General features: G+C 35.9%; 1 protein-coding gene across 6 annotated transcripts in view; it reads right to left on the bottom strand.

Annotated features, from left to right (window-relative positions):
* The window catches only part of LOC149241464 (calcium-transporting ATPase 5, plasma membrane-type-like), a 314,590-nt gene that overhangs the window by 153,904 nt on the left and 139,327 nt on the right, over window positions 1–21,359 (bottom strand). Inside the window, exon 1 of one of the 6 annotated variants that reach the window (XM_089373973.1) lies at window positions 10,834–11,423. The exons of the other annotated variants lie outside the window; for them this stretch is intronic. Within the exon in view, the coding sequence (XP_089230099.1) occupies window positions 10,834–11,016 (183 nt within the window). The 5' untranslated portion in view covers window positions 11,017–11,423. Of the gene's footprint in view, window positions 1–10,833; window positions 11,424–21,359 lie in introns of those variants that run through there. 6 annotated transcript variants of the gene reach the window in all.

Here is a 21,359-nt window from a genome sequence, read left to right as displayed (position 1 = left end):
TAACATGAAGAGTTGTGGAGACTCCTTCAAGTGAAAACAAGGTTGTCATTGATGAAGTGACGTGGAGATTAAGTGGAGGCATTGTTGAAGATAAACAGGGCTCGTTGAAGAAGACATTGGGAGCTGTGAACTATTACTAAACTTATCTTGACAAATTGAAGCAGGAGGTTGGAGCCTCATAGAGACAAGGTTGGTGCCTTGGAAGATAGAGGATAGGAGTCCTCAATATATCAGGTTGGAGCCTGTACCGAAGAGAGGGTTGGAGCCCTAGAGGATAGGAGTCCTCAAAAGACTAGGTTGGAGCTTGTACCAAAGATAGGGTTGGAGCCCTAGAGGTTGGTGCCTCAAAATTGACAAGGTTGGAGCCTTGGAAAGTCCAAGTCAAAGCTTGGAAAAATACAGGTTGGAGCTTAGGAGATTGAAGATTGGTGTCTTCATCTAGGGTTGGATCCCTACACATTATTGTATTGAATTTATTGTAAAGAGGATTGGAGTCCTCATCATTGATTCACCCCCCTCTCAGTGTTTCCAACAATTGGTTTTAGAGCCAATACCTTCTCTCAAATCCTAACAGCTTGAAGGTTGATCCTTAGAACAAAAATGGCAAAGCCAAGGAAGAAAGCCTCCAATCCTTCTAAAGATGTCTCTTCCTCAACTATGAAAACTGAAGACAATCATATTGGGAAAGTTCCATTATTCAATGGAAACTTTTATGTATGGAAGGTAACAATTAGAAATTTCTTAAAGGCGCAAGACGTTGAAGTATGGGAATCAGTGATCATTGATAGCATGATGGAATAAAAATCAAAGGAATATAATACAAAAGCGATGAAGGAAATCTTGAATGGGCTACCAGATGCTATAAAGATCAAAGTGGCAAAAAGTTCATTGGCAAAAGATATGTGCGACAAACTTCACGATCTTCACTCAAGATGATGGAAAGCAAGAAGGAAATTCAAAACCCATTAAGGAAGCTGAAAGAAGGAGTGAAAACATCAAGGCTAAGGAAGACCTAGAAGATGAAGAAAATAAAGATGACTTCAAAGAAGATCTCATGACAAATCTTGTAGCTGCCCTAGAAGAGATAAGCAGCTTGAAAAAGAAGAATGAGGAGCTCAAGAAGCAATCACAATATGGTGACCATGACCTTGACCAGACAAGGAAGGAAGTTAACCTATTCAAGCTTCGAGTTCACGAAAGAGATGAGGAGCTCACCAAGCTTAAGGAGGAATCTCATCAAAACAAGAGGAAGCATCATGAAGAAGTCATATCCATGACATATCAATTGGATAAGGAAAAGAAAAGGGGAGAAACTTTATCAAGCCACCTTGAACAAAGACACAAGATCTTGAACAAACTTGAAGCAGAAATTTGTCAATACAAAGACAAGGTCTCCTCCCTTAGATCTCAATTACAAGAAACAAAGAAACAAGCCCAAGGAGGTGAGAAGGTGATGGAAGCATTGACACTCATAGAAGGACAAGCTCATGATGCAGAAAAGGAATGAAACACCACAATATGGCAACTAGAAAAAAATGATGAAGAGATATTCAAACTGAAATCAAATATCAACTTTCTCAAGGCCAAAGTATGTGAAACAAGAAGGATGAAGGAAGAAATGGAGATCAGTGTAGCAAAGGAGAATGAAGAAATCTTCAAGATGAAATCAGATATCATCTCCCTTAAAATAGAAGTTAATGAAGCAACACGAGTCAAGGAAGAAATTGAGAAACAACCAACTAAGAAAAATGATGACTATGGAAAATTGGAAGAAGAGATTGTTTCACTAAGGAAAGAAGTTGAATTGCTAAACAAAAGCTTGAAAATTTCTCAAGCCTTGGATGACTTTCTCAGCCATCAGAGATCTCCATTTGATAAAACAAGTCTCGGTTATACAGGTGAATCCTCAAACAGAAGTGAAGCAACTCTTATTGCTTCAAACAACAGAGATGTGGAGAAACCTGAAAGAAACATTGATGTCCTCAAATCCAACAAAGGCAAAGAGAAGAGTTAATATGACATTAGAAGAAACCCTACTCCAAGAAGATATGAAACCGTGTCAAGACTGCAAGAGGAAATAAATCTTATCAAAGGCTTCCAAGACAGAATAACTTTAGAAGCACATTAAGACAGAGTTGTGCAGAAAGTGTCAAGGATGCAAGAGGAAATGAATATCATCAAAGAATTTCAAGGCAAGATGCCTTTAGAAGTGCATCAAGGTAGTCATCATTTCCCAGGTACCAAAACTTATTTTATGGTTATTGTTATTCCTACTCAAATTTTGGATACATGGCTAAGCACTGCAGATCATATGAAGATCCCTATCAGTTCTCCAGAACAAGATTTACAAAAAAAACTATGCTCTCTCCTTCATGTTTAAGACTGAGTGTTTCAAATGTCATAACATTGGACATGTGGCTCATGATTGTAACTTATCTAGGGTTCCTAAACAAGCTCAAAGCATGACTACCAAGCCAGAAAACAAAGTTACACAAGTATGGAGAAGGAAGCAAATTAGATCTGAAAGTCTCTTGAACACTCCAACCAACAACACATGTTGTTGATCTGATGATTGCATCTTTGATGAATTTTGATGATGAGATTTTTCCAAGAAGAGACCATCCATACTATTAGGGGGAGCTTGTGTTTCTGAACTATTCCAACTGTGAAGAGCCCTATGGGACACTTGATGAGTCACATATGGACAATCATGTTGAGGCATATCACCCGATAAGATCATCTCTCAAAAGTAACTCCATTGAAGAAAATCATCTATTGATTGAAGATATATTCCACTTGCAATATTATTTCTTGTCAGAAGCAAACAAAAAACTAGAGGAGTTTATGCAGGCAAGGGGATCTGATTGACCATCTACAATTAAATTATAGACAGCCACTAGCGTTGAAAATTACGGGCTGCTGAGATAACACTGATAACAAAAGGCAGTAAATGCCTAGTAAAGATAGAAAAATGAAGCTAATCTTAAAAGATTATGAACAGAGCTAAAATCTAGAAATTGTGGAGCAGACAACAGTTGAATCTGAAGGATATACAAATAGCTACAAAGCATTCGAACTGGTACTTGAGTCTCTACAAAGAAGACCCAAATCAGTATAGCAACATTAGAGAACTATAGAACAAAATGTCAAAGGTGACTGAGTAGCATGATGATGACAGAAAAGGGAGCACAGGTTCAAGGGGAGTTGTACAAGCAACTGTCTAAGCAATAGTGGAAGAAGCAACATGACAAGAAATAACGTGATAGGGGGAGTACTTGGGTACCCTATTTGCCATTGATGTCAAAGGGGAAGAGAATGTTGGAAGGGCAAGAATATTTCCATCAATGGCAAAGGGGGAGACTATTAGTCAAGGTGTTCATTGATGTCAATATAACATTGTTTGTGATGGAAAATTCTTGTGATACATGATGTTTCCCATTGATCATAGTGATGAAAATTCTTATGAAGATACCATAACCTCATGTATATTATGATATTCTTGCTGAAGGACTTGATGACATATGATGACATGGTTGGAGATCATATGATGAGATGGAGGACCATATGGATTGAATATATATACAGATAGAATAGAAGCAGTGAACCCAAGGAGCAGTCCCAAGCTAAGGAGGAGAAGTACCAAAGAGAAGAGCGAGAAGCAGATCCATGAAAAGACCACATATGCCCAAGAGAAAGAGCCAAAAGGAAAGAGCAATGATATCGGAGGAGCAAAGAGAAATGATATCAGCGAAATATCCATCGAAGAAATCATATCAGCACCTTTTATTATGTGTCACCATTCAAAAACCCCGATCTCCAACTTCGACTCTGATCTCTAATTTGCGATATGGACCTCCGATGTCTAAACTGTGATCTGGACCTCCAACTGCCGATTCGCGGACCTGATTTCTCTATCATAATACGTTTTAATGTAATATCACATCCGTCGCATCGCAACTTTCCTATCGCAAGTTTTGAAGGCATGTCACGTTAAAATCTCTTATTGCAATCTACTTTGCAGAGCCGATTGGTTTATCAAAATGATTATATTGAAATATCACATCCATCAAAGGTTAGAGTATGTTGTGGACCCGATTAGATTATCAAAACGATTTCATTGAAATATCGCATCTGCTATGTCGGAGGTCAGAGGAAGTAGGGGCGATATGTGTTATAGGAATATCGACATTGTTGACATCAGAACTTTGGCATGTGCACAACTTAAAAATCTTCGATATTCATGTGGTTGCGATATGCGGGAGTAAAGTGATGATGTGGCATGTGGGACCTCCCAAAATCTATTATAATATGGTTTCTGTTCAATGAAACTATGTCATATTTGGTCCACTATTATCAAAAGATCCCTTCCGACAACTATTGAATATATTGTCAAAGTGCCACCTCATGCACAAGTTGGACTCTCCTCTAATGAATGTGTATTTTCATTCATTGGCATATCTCATACAAATACAAATCAAATACTTCATTATCAAGCATCGATCTCAGGCATCCATCGTAGAGAAGAAGATACAGTTCACAACTCATGAACTTGAAAGAGAATGAGAAAGGAGACTTAAAGGCCGAGAAGGATCACTAAACATTAAAAGCAGATAAGGTCATAAGAGCTCAGATTTGTGGACATTTCAGTTTTAGTGAAGCCCAATTCTGTGGACAATCACATTTGGAAGGGTCAAACTAAGTGGAACAGACATCTGTGAGAGGCTCGGAGCTACAACGAATTTGTGAAATCCCAGATCATTTGTAGCTTGGCAGAAGTGCAAACCTCGACTTGAAGGATAGTCCTATGGTGGTTCGTTTAGTAGCTCGGATCAATTCTATATCTTTGTCTCAGATTTGTGAAAAGATTAATTCTCAGATCTGTATGACCTCGGACCAACGAAGTAAGGTTACATTTGTCATCATTTGAAGGGAGCTGAAGATGACACCAACATTGAAGTGTTTGTGAGTTTTCCCTGGAAGTAAGCATATAGCAAACTCTTGAAGCAGTTACCTCAGTAGTGTGAACAGAGGCTCGAAACAGAGAATTGTTTGGTGCAGACATTGAGGCTTAGCACAACCTATTGAAGATATCTTGTTGAAAAGCTTTAGCAGATCTTGGAGACATCATTGGAGATCATGATGCATTGTTGAAATCATCATGAGGTAACTTTGCAGATTCTGTTTGGGTAACATTAAGAGTTGTGGATACTCCTTCAAGTGAAATCAAGGTTTTCATTGATGAAGTGACGTGGAGATTAAGTGGAGACATTGTTGGAGATAAACAAGGCTTATTGAAGAAGGCATAGGGAGATGTGAACTATTACTAAACTTATCTTGACAAATTGACGCAGGAGGTGTGTGCCTCATAGAGACAAGGTTGGTGCCTTAGAAGATAGATGATAGGAGTCCTTAATATACCAGGGGTGAGCCTCTACCGAAGAGAGGGTTAGAGCCCTAGAGGATAGGAGCCCTCAAAAGACTAGGTTGGATCCTATACCAGAGATAGGGTTGGAGCCCTAGAGGGTTAGTGCTTCAAAATTGACAAGGTTGAAGCCTTGGAAAAGTCCAAGTCGGAGCTTGGAAAATACAAGTTGGAGCCTGGGAGATTGAAGATTGGTTTCTTCATCTAGGGTTGGACCCCTACACATTATTCTATTGGATTTATTGTAAAGAGGATTGGAGTCCTCATTGATTAATACAAGTATTTATTCTTATTGCTCATTTTGTGTTCTAATTATAAGTGATCTACTTGTTAAAATATAACAATTGAAAAGAAATATTGATTCACCCCCTCTCAGCATTTCCAACAGAAGTCGTTTCCGATTTAGAAATGACTACTTGTGTATTAAATGCTTTGCCACCTGATTGGAGCAATTTTGCAACTATTGTCTACTCAAGAAAGGATACTACTCCTTTTGATGAACTATGGGCTCCATGTATCTTGGAAGAAACATGGATAAAGGGAAAGGATGACACTGAATCAAATGAGAAGTCTCAAGCTTTTGTTGTAAATTCTAAGAAGAAGAAGAAGAAAGGAAAGTTCGGAAAGTCCAAAGGAAAACAGGTTATGTCCAAGATATAATGCTTTGGATGCAATGAGTATAGACATTTCAAAAGGGATTGTCCAAACAAGAAAAACAAACAAAGCAAGGAAAGGAGTGAAGCTAACATAGCTAAAGAAAAGGTAGAACCTGAGAATAAGCCAAAAGGAGAAGATCCCATAGATCTTTATTATTGAAAGCTCCATCTCTAACAGGTTCATTTGTAATTTGTCTTTCCTTTATTAGAAAATAGAAGTTAGAGTAAGCATGCATAGTTGCATTCTTTAAATGAAGTCTTGAGTTTTGTGAAGTATGGCATCATAGAAGGAAGCATATGATTGTAGAAGAGTTAGAGTCTACGTAATCAAATTGCTTTGAAAAAGCCATCTAATTGTTAAGGAATGAGAAGATTTAGATCATCTTGCATAACATCCGAGCATTTTCTAACATAATGTTAGAAGGAGCTATCATGCACAAAGGATCACTAACTATCATCTAGGGAAGGTTCTTGGAAGAAGCATTATGACTAGTACACTCCACCTTGTGTGGAAACAATACTCTTGAAGGATGAATGAATGTAGATGGTCGAGTTGCAATATGAAAGGAATAATTAGAAAGTCTTTCTCCTCGTAGGAAAATAAACCTATCTTTAATAGGTATAAGAAGCAAGCTTGTTCAAGGAAGGATGGCTAGATGGTCATATGAAAGAAAAATTATGTATGTTCTTAATAACTCTTCTCTAGAAGGTAGAATTCATGTCTACAAGAATCTTGCAAGAAGAGTTGGTTGTAAGAATATGCATAGAAATCTTTCATATGATTACTCGATGCTTGAATTTTGGATCAAGATTCTTCCTAGAAAGTAATACTTGACATTATCAACATTGAATATGGTTTCCTAAAGAAAGAAAAAGAGTTGATAATGACAACTCCAAAAAGAAGAAATTGCAGCTTACTAGTCAGTTTGTTCCATCGACACTTTGATTACAAGTGATAAGCATGGGAAGGATCTTTGGTAAAAGTTGAAGATAGACCATGTGAAAGGATGTTGATCTCAAAAGTAAGCATAATTGGAAGAGGCCATCATATTGAGTTTATCTCCAGTACATTCGGGAAGGTGAAAGCTCAATTTCATGAAGACACATTAGAAAGCTTCCCAATTGAAAGGAAGTAAAAGAATCCCCTCTATGCTTTACAAGGAGCAAGAAGTCTCCTTAAATGTTTGAGAAGGACCAAGGATTTATTCCCCAATCAAGAGGGAATGAGGATCTTGTTGAGAAATCAATGTATGTTGTTATTTGATTCATCTTTTCCTAATAATTACTTGTGTTATGTGTTGGCTTCTTTACTTCTTTATTATGTTATCTTTCATCAAGCAATTACCAAATAAAAAATACACGAAGATCACAAGAACAAGAGACACAAGATGTAAGCACTTAGCGAGGGAAAAAACCCTCTGCTAGGGGAAAACCCAGGAAACCTCTTCTTCTCTAGTAGAACCAAGTCAAAGTAATACAATCCAAGATATTTTGACAAAGACAAAGACCTCCTCAAATCACCAAGTCAACCCTCCTTCCAAGTAGACAAAATTTGCCAAAGTCAACAAGGGTCAACACCCTCAAAATCTGCTCAATCTAGAATTTCAGCACCCAAGAAGGGCCAAATACATACAATAATGAATCTCATGACTCAAGAAAACCCTAGAAGCCTTCAATGGAGGCTTTGACCTAATGAACAAGTGAAAAGAGCATGAAACCCATGCTTCAAAATAATTTATTTTTTCTTCTTTTTCAATTTTACAATAAACACATAATGATGAAATACAACAATAAATATGAAGACCAACCATAGTTACACTTTCAACAAATTTCCTCTCTAGGTTGAGAGGGAGTGATGTTAAAGACATCATATTCTCCATGTGTCATGCACTAGACCAGGACTAACAACCATAAGTCTTAGTGAAGGCACTAGGAAGGAGAATGGAGGATTGGATAAGCATCTAAGATTAATACTCCTTGAGGATAAATAATCCAAGATAGGAAGTTGACTGACACTCTTTGAGGATTAGACAGGTATCCAAGACAATAGTGGTCAAAGAGAACTGAGATTCTTTTAAGATTGAGAATCCAAGATAATAATAGTCCTAGAAGGACATACCTAGTGAACATTTGGATGGGGTATGTACCTTGAATAGGTAGTGCAATGTCTCATGTAAAGCCTCCCAGCATTATGCTCTAATCTAGGGGTTGTCAAGTTAAGGTCTTATTATGTTGACAATGTTGGTCATGATGTTGATGCTTAATGATAGCTTACCAATCCGACTCTTCTTATGAGAACTCTTCAGTTTGAGAAAAATCCTTGTATCATTTGTATAGTTATGAATATCGCCCTAGTTAAGAGGGAATGTTGGAAAATGTAATTAGTTTCGGTCTTCATAAGTATCATTGTAGTCATGTCATTATGTATATCTTATGTAACAAGCAAAAGAAGAAAGAAATATATTATTTTCAAGCACAGGTTTCATGTTTCTTTTGATTGCTCAACGAGGTTAAGCATGTTCTTCACGCTTCTAGGGTTTGTCATGTCATAAGAATTTTTGTCATGAGCTAAGAGAGTCAATATCATTTGTATAAGACCCTATTGAGCAAGTTGTAACATGAAAAATAATTTATTCTTGTGTCTAGAAAGTCAAAAAGACCTCAAAGCACAAGTCAGCCCTACTAGTGACAAGTCAACCTAGAAGAGGTTATTCGACCTCATGAAAGGCAAATATATAGAAGCAGTTTCGATCTCATTTGACACACAATCGATCTGCACAAAGATAGGTTCGATCTGAACCAAGGAACAAGAAGGAAGCAAGAGTGAAGGTCAAGGAAGCAAGAAAAAATCAATAAAAGGAAAAAAGAAAGGATTAGGGTTACTGTAACTATTGTAGGACAAAGAGTTGCAGATCCGAGATAGGGGCTAAAACTAAGATTTGAAGCAAATTGAAGGAGGATTGACCCTTGTTGACTTGGTTGATCTTTGACCTATTTGGAAGAGATTCTTGGACAGCTAACTTGGTGCTTGGAAGAGGTCTTGATTTTGGTCTTTGGGTCTTGGTTTTCTCATTTGATCAGATTTTCTAAAAGAAGAGAAGAGAGTCTTTCTGGGTTTAACCCTTGGAGGGATTTTGCCCTACCTTGGAGCCTACTTCTTGTGTCTATTGTCTTTATTGTTTTTTCTCTCGATAATTGTTTGATGAAAATATCTAATAGAGAACAATAAGAAGATAAATAAAGTTCACAAGCAATTATTAAGGATAAGGAAAATTGGTTTAAATACCTGCCCTACTAGATTCTCGAATAGATATATTATTTTGAATAATGTTTTAAGCATAAGATCCCCACGGCTCCTACCACTCCTAGTGAAAATAAAACATTGTTATTGCTCCTTCTAGGATTCAAATCTCTCCAATGACATGCTCTTCACCTATGTGTATGATTATAATAGTGCATGTGCTTGGGAAAGAATTTGGTCTCTACTGCAAACCAAAGTTTGATGAATATACCCCATACTTACATTTTCACTCTAAAATCTTGAGTAAATAATTGTTGCAATCTAACTTTCTTCATTAAATATTTTCTCCACTAAAAAATAAAAAAGGAAAGTGTATTCTTGTCACATTAAAATTAAAAATAAATATCTTTTCTTACCACATAACATAATGGAAATTTGAATAGTCTATCTCTACAAATAAATAAATAAAATTAAAGATCACCAACATCCCTACTTCACAACTTTGAGAATATTAAAATCCCCTACTTCACAACTTTGAGAATATTAAAATCCTCCCCCACACTAAACCCAAGAGCCTATCATCCCAGAGAAAACCAAGCCTGGTTGTGAAGGAGAACCACACATTTCAACACAATCCACCATACTTGTAAATCCCCTAATGCAGCATGGAATGACAAGTTTGCTCCAGTCGTGATTGAGATTCTTACATTGACATAATGACCACTTTGAATAGAAAATCATTGTTCTCAAACTAATGACGAGCAAGGCCACCAATAATAACCAACATGATCCTCATATTTCTAAATTAACCCCTCCATAGCCACCAATAATAACAAAAATGATCCTCATACTTCTAAATTGACCCCTCCAATATCATAATCTAATACATTTATGCCCTAGTTCTTAATGTTTTTATACATCCACGTTTGGCCACTTTCCTATTCCTTCTTAAACAATTAAATATAGCATTTCTATTTTCGTTGATCGTACTAGTGATCTCTTGCTTTAGCAAATTACTCTTTCATAATTTAATACTAGAAACAGATGATCAAACTATCTCAGCAATGATTGAAATATATTGATACGAGGTGTAGTTGATCAAACCTACTGAACTTAACTAACTCTATTGCTGATTTCTTAAATATTTAAGAATAGGATGGATAAAAGTGCCTCCAGCATTAGTTCAATGCATATTTTGGGGGTTAAGCTTTTGCTATAAAAAAAAAAAAAAAAATTAATTATGTTATCAGAAATGATTAGCAAAGAATTATGTTTAAGCTCACAGCTTAACTAACTCAAAAGCAAAAACTATTCCCAGTTCAATGTTGCATTATGTGCCGATCAAGCCAGATTTAACACAAATACACCCTTTCTTAATTATGTTAAATTTGGGGAAAAAAAGAAAGAAAGAAGTTACCCATAGCCCGTAAACAGTTTCCGTGGTTATGGCAAAATTGGTTTAAAAACATTCCAGAGATCAACGAAAGAAAAATATAGAGAGATTCAGTACTTACCCTCCATTTTTGGAGCCTCTCCAGCGGTGCTTTCTTATGCGGAATATTGAAAACATCGTTCTGCATTTCGTCTTCGTTATCGCTGTTGTTGAATCGCTCGTACATCTCGCGCGCAGGGGATCTCACCGGGGAAAATCTAATCGGCGAAAATATTCTCGGCGTTCCGGTGCCATCGGAGTTCATGGCGATCGCAAATGTCACCGATAGCAATAACGGACTACAAAATTCCGGCTGCTTTTAATTAGTTCCTGAGACCAAATCTTGATATTACTCGCATTGATGTACTGTAGTTAAACACGCTTATTATGCGTTCCCCTGTTCGCTGTGTGTCCCGTGCACCAAGATAAATTTTGAAATTGAATCCGCCAATGGAACCGCTGAGCTGGACCTGGAGAATTTGGCCGGACAATTTCCCTTTTGAGGCCCCTTGTCGGCCCCGCCTGTAAAGCTTACAAACAACGCGCAGATGTGGTCGGACCCTCGATTCTCACTGAGTGGTTTAACGCGGAGAAAACCCCTTTGGTCTTCTCGCCCAGGGATTTGGATCTAGAGCTATTCTCAGAACATTCGGGTATTTCTCTGCTATTCTATCCGGATTTGGAATCCCCTTTGCAGAAGTTTCTGTGAAATTTCATTTGTCCAATATGTTGTCGATTCGTCTTCAAGTCCGTTCGTTTTCACTTTATTTTTCAAATTAAATTAAATTTTAACTTTGTGCGAAGGATCGCGGAAATTGCACATTAAGAATTCCGATGTGAGGAGGGCCTCTCGTGGGAATATTGGCTGGAAAAATACACCCACTTTCCACCCTTCTCAGTGCTCCATGCATTCAGCATACCATCTGGTCAAAAGCGTGACATCCAAAAATTCCAAACTGGAAGTAACGAAATTCAAGAATATGAAGAACTACTGGTTTAGGAAATTGTATTTTCAAGGCCAAAAAGGATAACAATTTTATTTCCAACCTGTCATGATCCCATCTCCTCGAAGGAATTTACTCTTCATACAAAACATTCATAAAATACAATTGATAAGGACAGTTACAATCACTTAGAACTTGTGTTGATTTGATGGTAAATTTGAATATGAAATTGGTGTAGAAGAAAGTCAACCATTAATGGACATAAATCAAATTTGCAATTAATATAAAAATAAGTTGTTATGACTTTTTATTAAGATTTAAGTTAAATAATAATAAAAGTTTAAGGGTAGCTCAAATGGTGGTCTAAGTAAGTTGTTATAACTCTTTATTAAGATTTAAGTTAAATAATAATAAAAGTTTCAAAGGTAGCTTAAATGATGCTGGAAGTAGTCTGAATACTCAACAAATTGATATTTTCTAGGTTAAATTTCTTAGTTTTGACTTTGTTTAGGGAGAGAGGGTCTAGGTTAAATTTCCCAGTTTTGACTTTGTTTAGGGAGAGAGAGACATTAGATTAAATTCCCTATTTATTCAATAGATTAAAAGAATAATAATAATAATATAAAAAAAAAGTTGTTATAATTTTTTATTAAGATTTAAATTAAATAAATAAAAGATCGTTATTGAATTCAAATCATTATAAAATTAAATTTAAATAACCATTTTGTAAATTAATTATTATAATTAATTATTTTTGAATAATTGTTTAATGTAATTTCCCAGTTTTGACTTTGTTTATGGAGAGAATGACAGACTAGGTTAAATTCCTTAGTTGTCCCACCGATTAAAAGAATAATAATAATATAAAAAAAAAGGTGTTACAATGTTTTTATTAAGGTTTAAATTAAATCAATGAAAGATGGTCATTGAACTTAAATCATTATAAAATTAAATTTAAATAACCATTTTGTATATTAATTATTATGATTATTTATTTTTGAATAATTGTTTAATGTTTTTGATGTAGTCTAAGACGTGTTTAGGTTTTTTTCGATAAAATATGGCAATATAATTTTGAGTAGGATTGTGATTTTTTGTTATTTAAAATATGTATTTGAATGTATAAAACCATTCTAAGAAAATATCTATCATATTCCAGAGAAAATTGACTGGAAAAATAAAAAAATAAAATAAAATAATAATAATAAAATTCAAACATCTTTTTTCCCTTTATTTTTATATAAAGGGTGAGAAAAGTCTATTACAACTAAGCTGTCAAATTAACAATGAGACAACCTCATTAGTTATCCGCAAATATAGGCTCACTCATGGCCGTTATTCACTCATCTTATTCAAGGAAAACTTTTTTTATATAAAAAGTGGGAAAAGTCTAACACAACTAAGGCAGGACAACCATCATTGGCTATTCACAAATGTAGATTCACTCCTCACCCTTATTCAAGGAAACATCTTTTTTTTTGTTTTTTGTTTTTCCATTTTACTTTTTGTTTCCCTTTGTTTTAATATAAACAATGGGAAAAGTCTATCACAACCAAGTTATCAAATTAACAATGGGGACAATCATCATTGGCTATATGCGAATGTAGGTTCACTCCACACCACTTGGTCAAAAGTGGGAAAACAGTGAGAAAAGTCTATCACAACAAAGTTTCTCCATTAACAATGGGTAAAACCATTATTTGGCTATCTATAAATGTAGGTTCACTTATCCCTAATATTCAAGGAAAACCGCATCACATGGAATGTCTTGGTAATGCTCCATAAGGGAGTTGGTTTTCACTCCATCTTATATGTGTTTTGTAGTGTTTTCTAGCATATTTTAATTTGCATAGAATTCCACATGTATTTGTTGGAATCACAATTTTGAGTTGTGAATCCTAGCTAGGGATTTTTTAGGGTGTTGAATCCATATATGCACACAAAAATCAATTTTAAACAACACATCAAGATTTGGGCAAAAAAATTACCTAGCTAAAAACTCCAAACATATAATGTTTAGACAATGTCACTCACTTTTGCCAAATACCTCCAAGTCTTGAAATATTAACATGTTTTATTTTTTATTTTTTGTTTTCCTTTATTTATATATGAGAAAAGTCTATCACAACTAAGTTAAGTTAATATTGGGAATAACCATCATAATTATCTACAAATGTATGTTCACTCATCACTTTTATTCAAAAAAAACCTATACCACCTAAAATGCTCCCATTAATATTTTGTAAATATGAAAAAACAATATCAAATCACACTTCAAAACCAAAACTAAAATGTTTATTAGTTAAACTATGTTATTTTCTTGTTGAAATGAGGCTTCTGTCAAGTTTACGAGAGATTTTTCGGTGTAAATCACATGATATTTCATTCATCGACGTGTTTCGAACCAACTAGTGTGGTTCGTCGTCAGGACAAGTTGAAGAATCAGATCAAGTTTTGCATGTTAAATTGTCAAAGCAGAACCTCCAACAATAATAATTCTTGACCAGGGAATAGTTATATTGACCAACCTCAAAAGAAAATTTAGGAAAATGCAAACTTACAGCGAGCTAGAGTACAAGAACCAGACAATTCCACATAACAAGTCAAAAGTCATAGTCTCCTTTTATCTTCCTCAGTTTAAGTTGGCTACGAACCAATTAAATCAAGTGGCCTCAACTTTGTAACAACCAACTCACAACTCACCCAAAAATATATAATAACAAGTCTTTAATACAGGTACCCTTGAATGTACGCCCCCTCGTTCATGAAAAGGGGCACGAAATTAAGTCACGGAGGACAAAAGCCCCGATTGATGAAGAATGGTTTCATGTGGTACATGTGAACTCACGTGAATATTAAAGCAAATCTGAAGTATTTCTGAAAATGTTCCAACTAAGATGGTGCAGAATATTAAAGAAATTTGAAAAGAAACGATAACACAAGCTTATTATTATTATTTTTGTGAATATGGTGGGTTAATTATTTTAAAATAATAAGTTAGAATTATAATGACATATTTTGAGGGGTTTAATAGTTAAAAATAAGTATTATTTTTTAAATGTTATAAGTTTAATTTTAAATTTCAATGTTATGGAGCATGTCTTTTTTTAGACTCTAAAACACTAATAAATCATTAAAAACCTTGTTCCATAGCTCCCTTATCATGGTATAAATAAAGATAGTACACTTCCAAAAAAAACACCTCTAACTTTTTTTTAGCGAAAATATATCTAACTTAAAAATCCCTACTCGTTTTAAGGTTAATCAAACAATATACAAGTAAAAACAATGTTGCACTACTACGGGTGCTCATGTTTTTGGTAAATAATCAAGCTAGAGAGAAAAACCATAACACCCAAGATTTCTCAATTGTACATCTCCTATGAATGCAAGTTATTACAGATGGCAAGAAATCAAGTCATGTGAAATATTAATGTAACTCTAAAGTGTGAGAATGCACATATTAAGATCAGTCTCACAAAGTTACATTAACAACTCATTAAAAATGTCTAAACTTATGAAGCATTAACAAGTGCAATGATGCATATTTTTACATGTTTAGGTGATCAAATCCATTAAATGGGATGGTCCTTGATGGAAAGTGATCCAAAGTGGAGTGTTATATAATTTGTCATCCATCTCAGTACTTTTGGGTGGAAAAATTGGAGGAAATGGCTTGTCTGGCTCATTTTAATGGCAAATCCCAATTTGGAGATTTGGGGTCTGAAACCTTCCAATGCCATTTTTGAAGCATCAAACAACACTCTTTGGGCTCAAAACTCTGTGAGCATAACTCTTATCAACAAGAGAATATTCTATTGATGAAGACCCTTCCAACGATGTGAAAAATCACCTCAATTGGAGTTTTTATGCAAAATTTATGCCTCCCATAAGTTGATCTACCTTGTTGACCAACATGTTATCAAGTGGATGTCATGTATGTGCTCATTGCTCACACATGTGGGCCTTGTCATTTGCAGGCTTTCAAGAAGATTTTGTAAGGTCCAAAAAGCTTAACACAAATTGTTAGACTGTGAGTCCCCAAACAATCACAATGTCTAAAACCATGTAAATATGAGTTATAAACCTTATCCTTAATGAGGGGTTATCATGATCTACTCGTGAGTTTCAATTGAGATCTAGATATAAAATGGTCCAATTGATGTGCCATAAATTCGAATCTTGAGATCAATACAACGTCTAATCAAATGGCTTAAGGCCTTTTCCACCACTTTACTTGTCTTATCTCGCTCATGTCAATTCTTAACACAAATTGAGGGTTGAGGCATGCAAAAGCCTCAACCATGGACGATTATCAAGCTATGTTAGGAAGAGAGGGGGTTCCATTCTTTAGCATTGTACTTGTTCTGTAGTTGAGCATAACATCTAGAAGTGAGATTTGAGAGCATAATGGAGGAGCAAGAAAGTTTTGTGGTAGCCATTCAAGCCACCATGTTAAAAGACAACTCCAATGTGAGTGCCCCTTTCTTTGTATTTGCATTTTCACAACTGAACAAAAGAGAGTAAAGCATAAGCCTCACTTTCTAGCTAGGTTTCTCTCTTGTATCAAGTTTTTTAAGGGTACATCTTGTGTTCGTTTGTGTGGATAATGTGTGATGACGGGCAAAGCCGACAATACCCACATTATGCAAATAAAATTGCATGTCACTGGTCCCATGCCTTAATCACCTGATCCATGGTGAAAACCTTCTCAAATAAAGGGTTAAGGCCCCTTAATTAAATCTCATGCGGAACCGTTTATTTGACTATTCAATAGTCTGAACTTTAGTCAACCTTTCCAGCGGAAAGGTTGTTTTAAGTTAGAAATTCCCCAACTCTACGTGCCAACTCATCATTTATCGCAATCGCGGAGATTCAAAGGACTCTTAAGAATATGGCATTCAGAACTCCCGATTTGCGATATGCGATTGCTCTTTCCGCCATTCCACGACCTTGCACATTTTTTGACGCTCACCTTTATCGCATTCAGCCTCCACCGTTGATTTCACTCCATCAAATCAACGGTTGTCGCGTCGTATGGCCACTTAAACCCATTCATCCGCCGGAACTCAAATCACTTAACTCACATTGATAAACTTCCCGGGTCCACTCAGGTCCAATTCTTATCGACTTCAATCTCCACCGTTGATCTTACCATGCAATCTGATGGTTGATGATACACCTGATCAACCAACCTAATTGGTGATCCTCCACTGTTGATCAAGGTACTTTTGATCCAACGGTTAACAGCGATATCGGACGGGAATCTTGCGCGACGTTTAACTACCCTTACGGAGCTGATAAGGAATATAAATCCTTGACCTATAAATGTTTGGGTCCGATTTCGAAATTAAAGTTTGATCGCTTTATGACCCGATATTTGTTGGATATAAGAGGCCATCAAATCTACGACTTGTGGGTCTTCAACTAGCACACGGATTAAAAACAACTTAACCCCTGCAGTTGACTGTGACCTAAGAGTTGAATATGAGATCGACGGCTAGGAGTGAGTGCGGGGCTTCAACCATGATCAAGAAATCCGTACACTCCTACCTCCGCAGTTGCTGATCACCATCGATCTAACAGATCTGTCGATCTGGCGATCCAGATCTACTTCCGCGATTCACCTTCTGCAAGCACTTGGGTTTAATCTCCGCCATTCATTTCTTTTACTTAATGTTGTGCGACTTAATCTTGGCCACCCATCGCCTTCAGCCTCGTTCATTGATCTTATAGATCCAACGACTCCTGTGCATCATCACCTCATTTCTTCGTCCTTCTCTTTACTTTGGTTTTATGCCATTTCTTCAGTGTGCTTCTGTGGTTTCGGGCTTACTTCAGGGTTTCTGGTTTTTTTGTTGTTCTGCATAACAACTTCCTCCTGAGCTTAACTCCGTGTACTCTTATTCACTGCCATCCTTGAACTTCACTTGGATCCTTTGATCGGATTCATCGATCAAACCCCGATCCTACATACTCCCCTTCTTCTTTGTATTCAGCTCGAACTTCACCTGCATACATATACTATGCAGAAACTTCTAATTCACACACAATTCATAACTCCATTAATCAATACACACCACACAATTCAGAATCAAATTCTCTGTATTGATAAATAAATATTTACATAAGAGTATCTCTCTCTCTCTGGCCTGATATTCTAATCAGTGGCCTCTATTTCACAATCTGCCCATAGGCTTACAGTCAACTTCTTCACACTCTAACTCCCTAACTAATTAACTTGACTAACTTTTTTTATGCCTTTTAGGCTTACATTTATACAAAAGGATTCTACAACCAATTCCTGGTTTAGATCCATAACCTTCTCAACAAAATTCTAAAATCTCTTCCTTATCTCTAAGGATCCTCTCTAATCCACAAAATCATGAACTAACTCCTAATCTAAGTTTTACAATTAATTCTCAAATCTCTCAATCTCTCAACTATCCTGATTCTCTCATGTTCTCCTACATTCGAGAACATTTACAAATATGTCTCACTATACTTAATTAAATCCCTATTCTAGCTTCTCTCATTAAAATCACTCAAAAACCTTAATAATTACATTAATTCAACACTTAGGAAACCAACTTCCTTGGAAACACAAGACCCCCTATGTCTACTAAAATACAATGATTTTTCTTGAGTCGAATGCTTTTGCATCAATGTGTCAATTTTTCTATTCTTTCATTTTCATATTTCTAGTTATTTTCATAAATGTGAAAATTATGTTGTTAATGATAAATCTGAGATCTGACAAAATAAATTGAATAAAAAAACAAAACATTGCAAGATTTATTGTGATGAATTATTCTAATAAAATATCCACTGAACTTACAGATCATGTTGGTATTAAAGCAATTTTCTTTAGGGTTTTTGTGGCAAGTTGCAAGATTGAAGAATTGGCTTAAGAAGAAAGTCACAAATCCTTAGCCATGGTGATTAAGTCTAATCATAACAACCCTCGAGATGCAACAAAATATAGATTTTTGAGTTTGGAAGAGGAAGTCGTTGATATCTCTCACAAAATAGTCCTCCTCATGGCAACTCTAGTAAATAAGTTTATACCTTTCGAGAGGTTTGTGGCTCTAACTAAAAAGTTGGATCAAATGAGAAACTAGGAGATAATGATACAATTAATTCGAGTGATACTAATGATCTAGATCTTGGGGGCTAAGACCTAAAAGGCTTGAATGACAAGAGAAGAGGAGAATAACACATGGATCTGCCGTGAAACTAATCATAATAACATTAATAAAAATTCAAGAATTGAATGCATCACAAAATTATGAAGAGAGAGAGAGGGGGAGAGAGAAGAAGGATTCCATTAGAAATAGCCATTATATGCAATGAGATCAATTTTGGGACCTATCCTTCTCGAACTTCACTCTCTTCCTATTGCCTTTTTATAAGGTGTCATGTTGACGGAGTCAATTTTAATTAGGTTTTACTACATCAATTACATATCTATATAGTTATGACTTTATGACTTTTACATCTAAACTTAGACTATAAGGTGATCTAGGTGGATATTGGTGGCCACCCGCCTATTCCACTTGGACCCCCAACATTGTTTCTTTCAATTTCCTTAATTGTAGCACAATTTACTATTTTTGGCAGTTTTTCGGGTCCTGGACTTTCAGGTCGTTTTGAGGCCCTTGTTGACAAGGGTAACTAGGTTCAGTCTTCATAAAATATATTTGTCAAAAGAATTTTTATTATTATTACATTGACTTATTAAAGCATGGGTTTCATGGTTGGGTCATCATTTTATTAGTCAAAGTCCTCATTGTGGACTCCTAGGATTAATAAAGAGTCATTATAGTCATTATATATTTTATGAGACCCTTCTTGGGCTTTCGAACAATGTAAAAATAATAATTTTTTATTCAAAAATGAATTATGTAACCTCCACACCACGTCGGCCTAAAAAAGATCAAGTCGACCTCAAGGAAGGAAATTCGACCTCAATGGAAGGCTATATATACAAGGCAATTTGACTTCATTTGGAGCATCTCACTCTCTCTCACATAGTTCGATATCTGAAGCTAGAAGCTGAGAGATGGGAAAAGTGTGAAGGTGAACAAGGAGGCTAAAGGGAGTGTGAGTTTGGTCAAGAAGGAAGGGAAGGACATAATCGAATTTTTGGTATCTCTCTCTATCTCTTGTGTGGGCTAGTTTAAGAGATCAAAGTCTCCTTGTCAAAGTCGATGTTGTTGCTAATGTCGGAACCTACTAAGTCAAAGTTGGTAGGGTCGAAGGGTTGTTGCTACTAGGTCGAAGGTTGGATCAAAGAAGGAGAGGTTGGCTTAGTGTGGAGGAGGTTTGTGTCTAGGTTGAAGAGTCTCAAGAAAAACTATTGAAGGAAAAGATTTTGACAGGGTTTTCCCCTAGATAGGGGTTTCTCCCTGGTAGAGTGCCTACATCTTGTGGCTTGTGTTTTTGAGATCTTCATGCAGACATAATTTGGTAATTGCTTGATTAAAGATACTATAACAAATAAGTAAAAGAAGCCAACATAATTCACAAGTAATTATCAAGAAAGAGAAATATATCGTACTAGCATTTATTTCTTAACATTGTATCAAAGCTAAGGTCAAAGAAGATTGAAGATCACTTTGTTGGCTTGAAGGAAATGATTACTCCCTCTATGATAAGAATGGGATTCAAGTCTACAGGAAGATAGATCAAGAAGATTGTGCACTACTTATTCAACAACGTCAAAAGTCAAGGGTTCTTAGCTACACATACAGGATCATTTAATGATGATAATGCATGGATCATTGACAATGGTGTATCAAGGCATATGACAGGGGAAAGTAAACAACTACAAAATCTATCAAAGGAACCATCTTCCCATGCAGTGGAAATGGGAGACAACAAAAGCTATGTTGTTAAAGGTCTGGTATCAACATCTTTGAAGTTTAAGAATGGAGCAAAACTACATCTCAACAACATATTATATGTTCCAACTTTGAAAGGGAATTTTCTTTCAATTTCTTGCTTAGAAGATAAAGGGGATAGAGTCGCTTTTGTTAATGTAAACGTCTTGGTTTGGGGAAAATATTCAAGTATTGATAAAGCTAGGGTTATTGGAGTTTGTGAAGGAAGTTTGTATAGAGTCGTTACACCTCCTTAAACCCCGGTCCATATGGAAATCTCTCCTATTGAGCTATGGCATAGAAGATATGGCCATCTTCATTACAAGGTCATTCCCACTCTTAAACATCTAGTTCATGGCATGCCCGATATCAAAGAAGATCGTGAAGGAGTCTACAAGGGATGCTCTTTGGGAAAACATACAAGAAAACCATTTTCAAATAATGAAACAAGGTCTAAAGAAATATTAGACCTCATACATTCTGATGTGTGTGGGTCCATGTGTGACAAATCACTTGGAGGTCATCTTTACTATGTAACATTTATTCGTGATCACTCTAGAAAGACATGGCTCTACCTTCTCAAGAAAAAGGATGAAGTATTTGAGAAATTCAAAGAGTTTAGATTCAAAGTGGAAACCTTAATCGAAAGGAAAATAAAGACTTTGAGATCCGACAATGGTGGGGAATACACTTCTAAAGAATTGATTTCATATTGTAAAGTAGCAGGAATTAAGAGGGAGCTTGTTGTTCCCTAATATCCCGAACAAAATGGAATGGCTGAA

This window comes from Pinus tabuliformis, chromosome 8 (genome assembly GCF_031772625.1).
Source record: "Pinus tabuliformis cultivar Carrire ecotype Pingquan chromosome 8, CPIR1, whole genome shotgun sequence".
Taxonomy (NCBI): Eukaryota; Viridiplantae; Streptophyta; class Pinopsida; order Pinales; family Pinaceae; genus Pinus; species Pinus tabuliformis.
The sequence above is the reverse complement of the archived record's forward strand: the minus strand, read 5'-3'. Positions and strand labels throughout refer to the sequence as shown.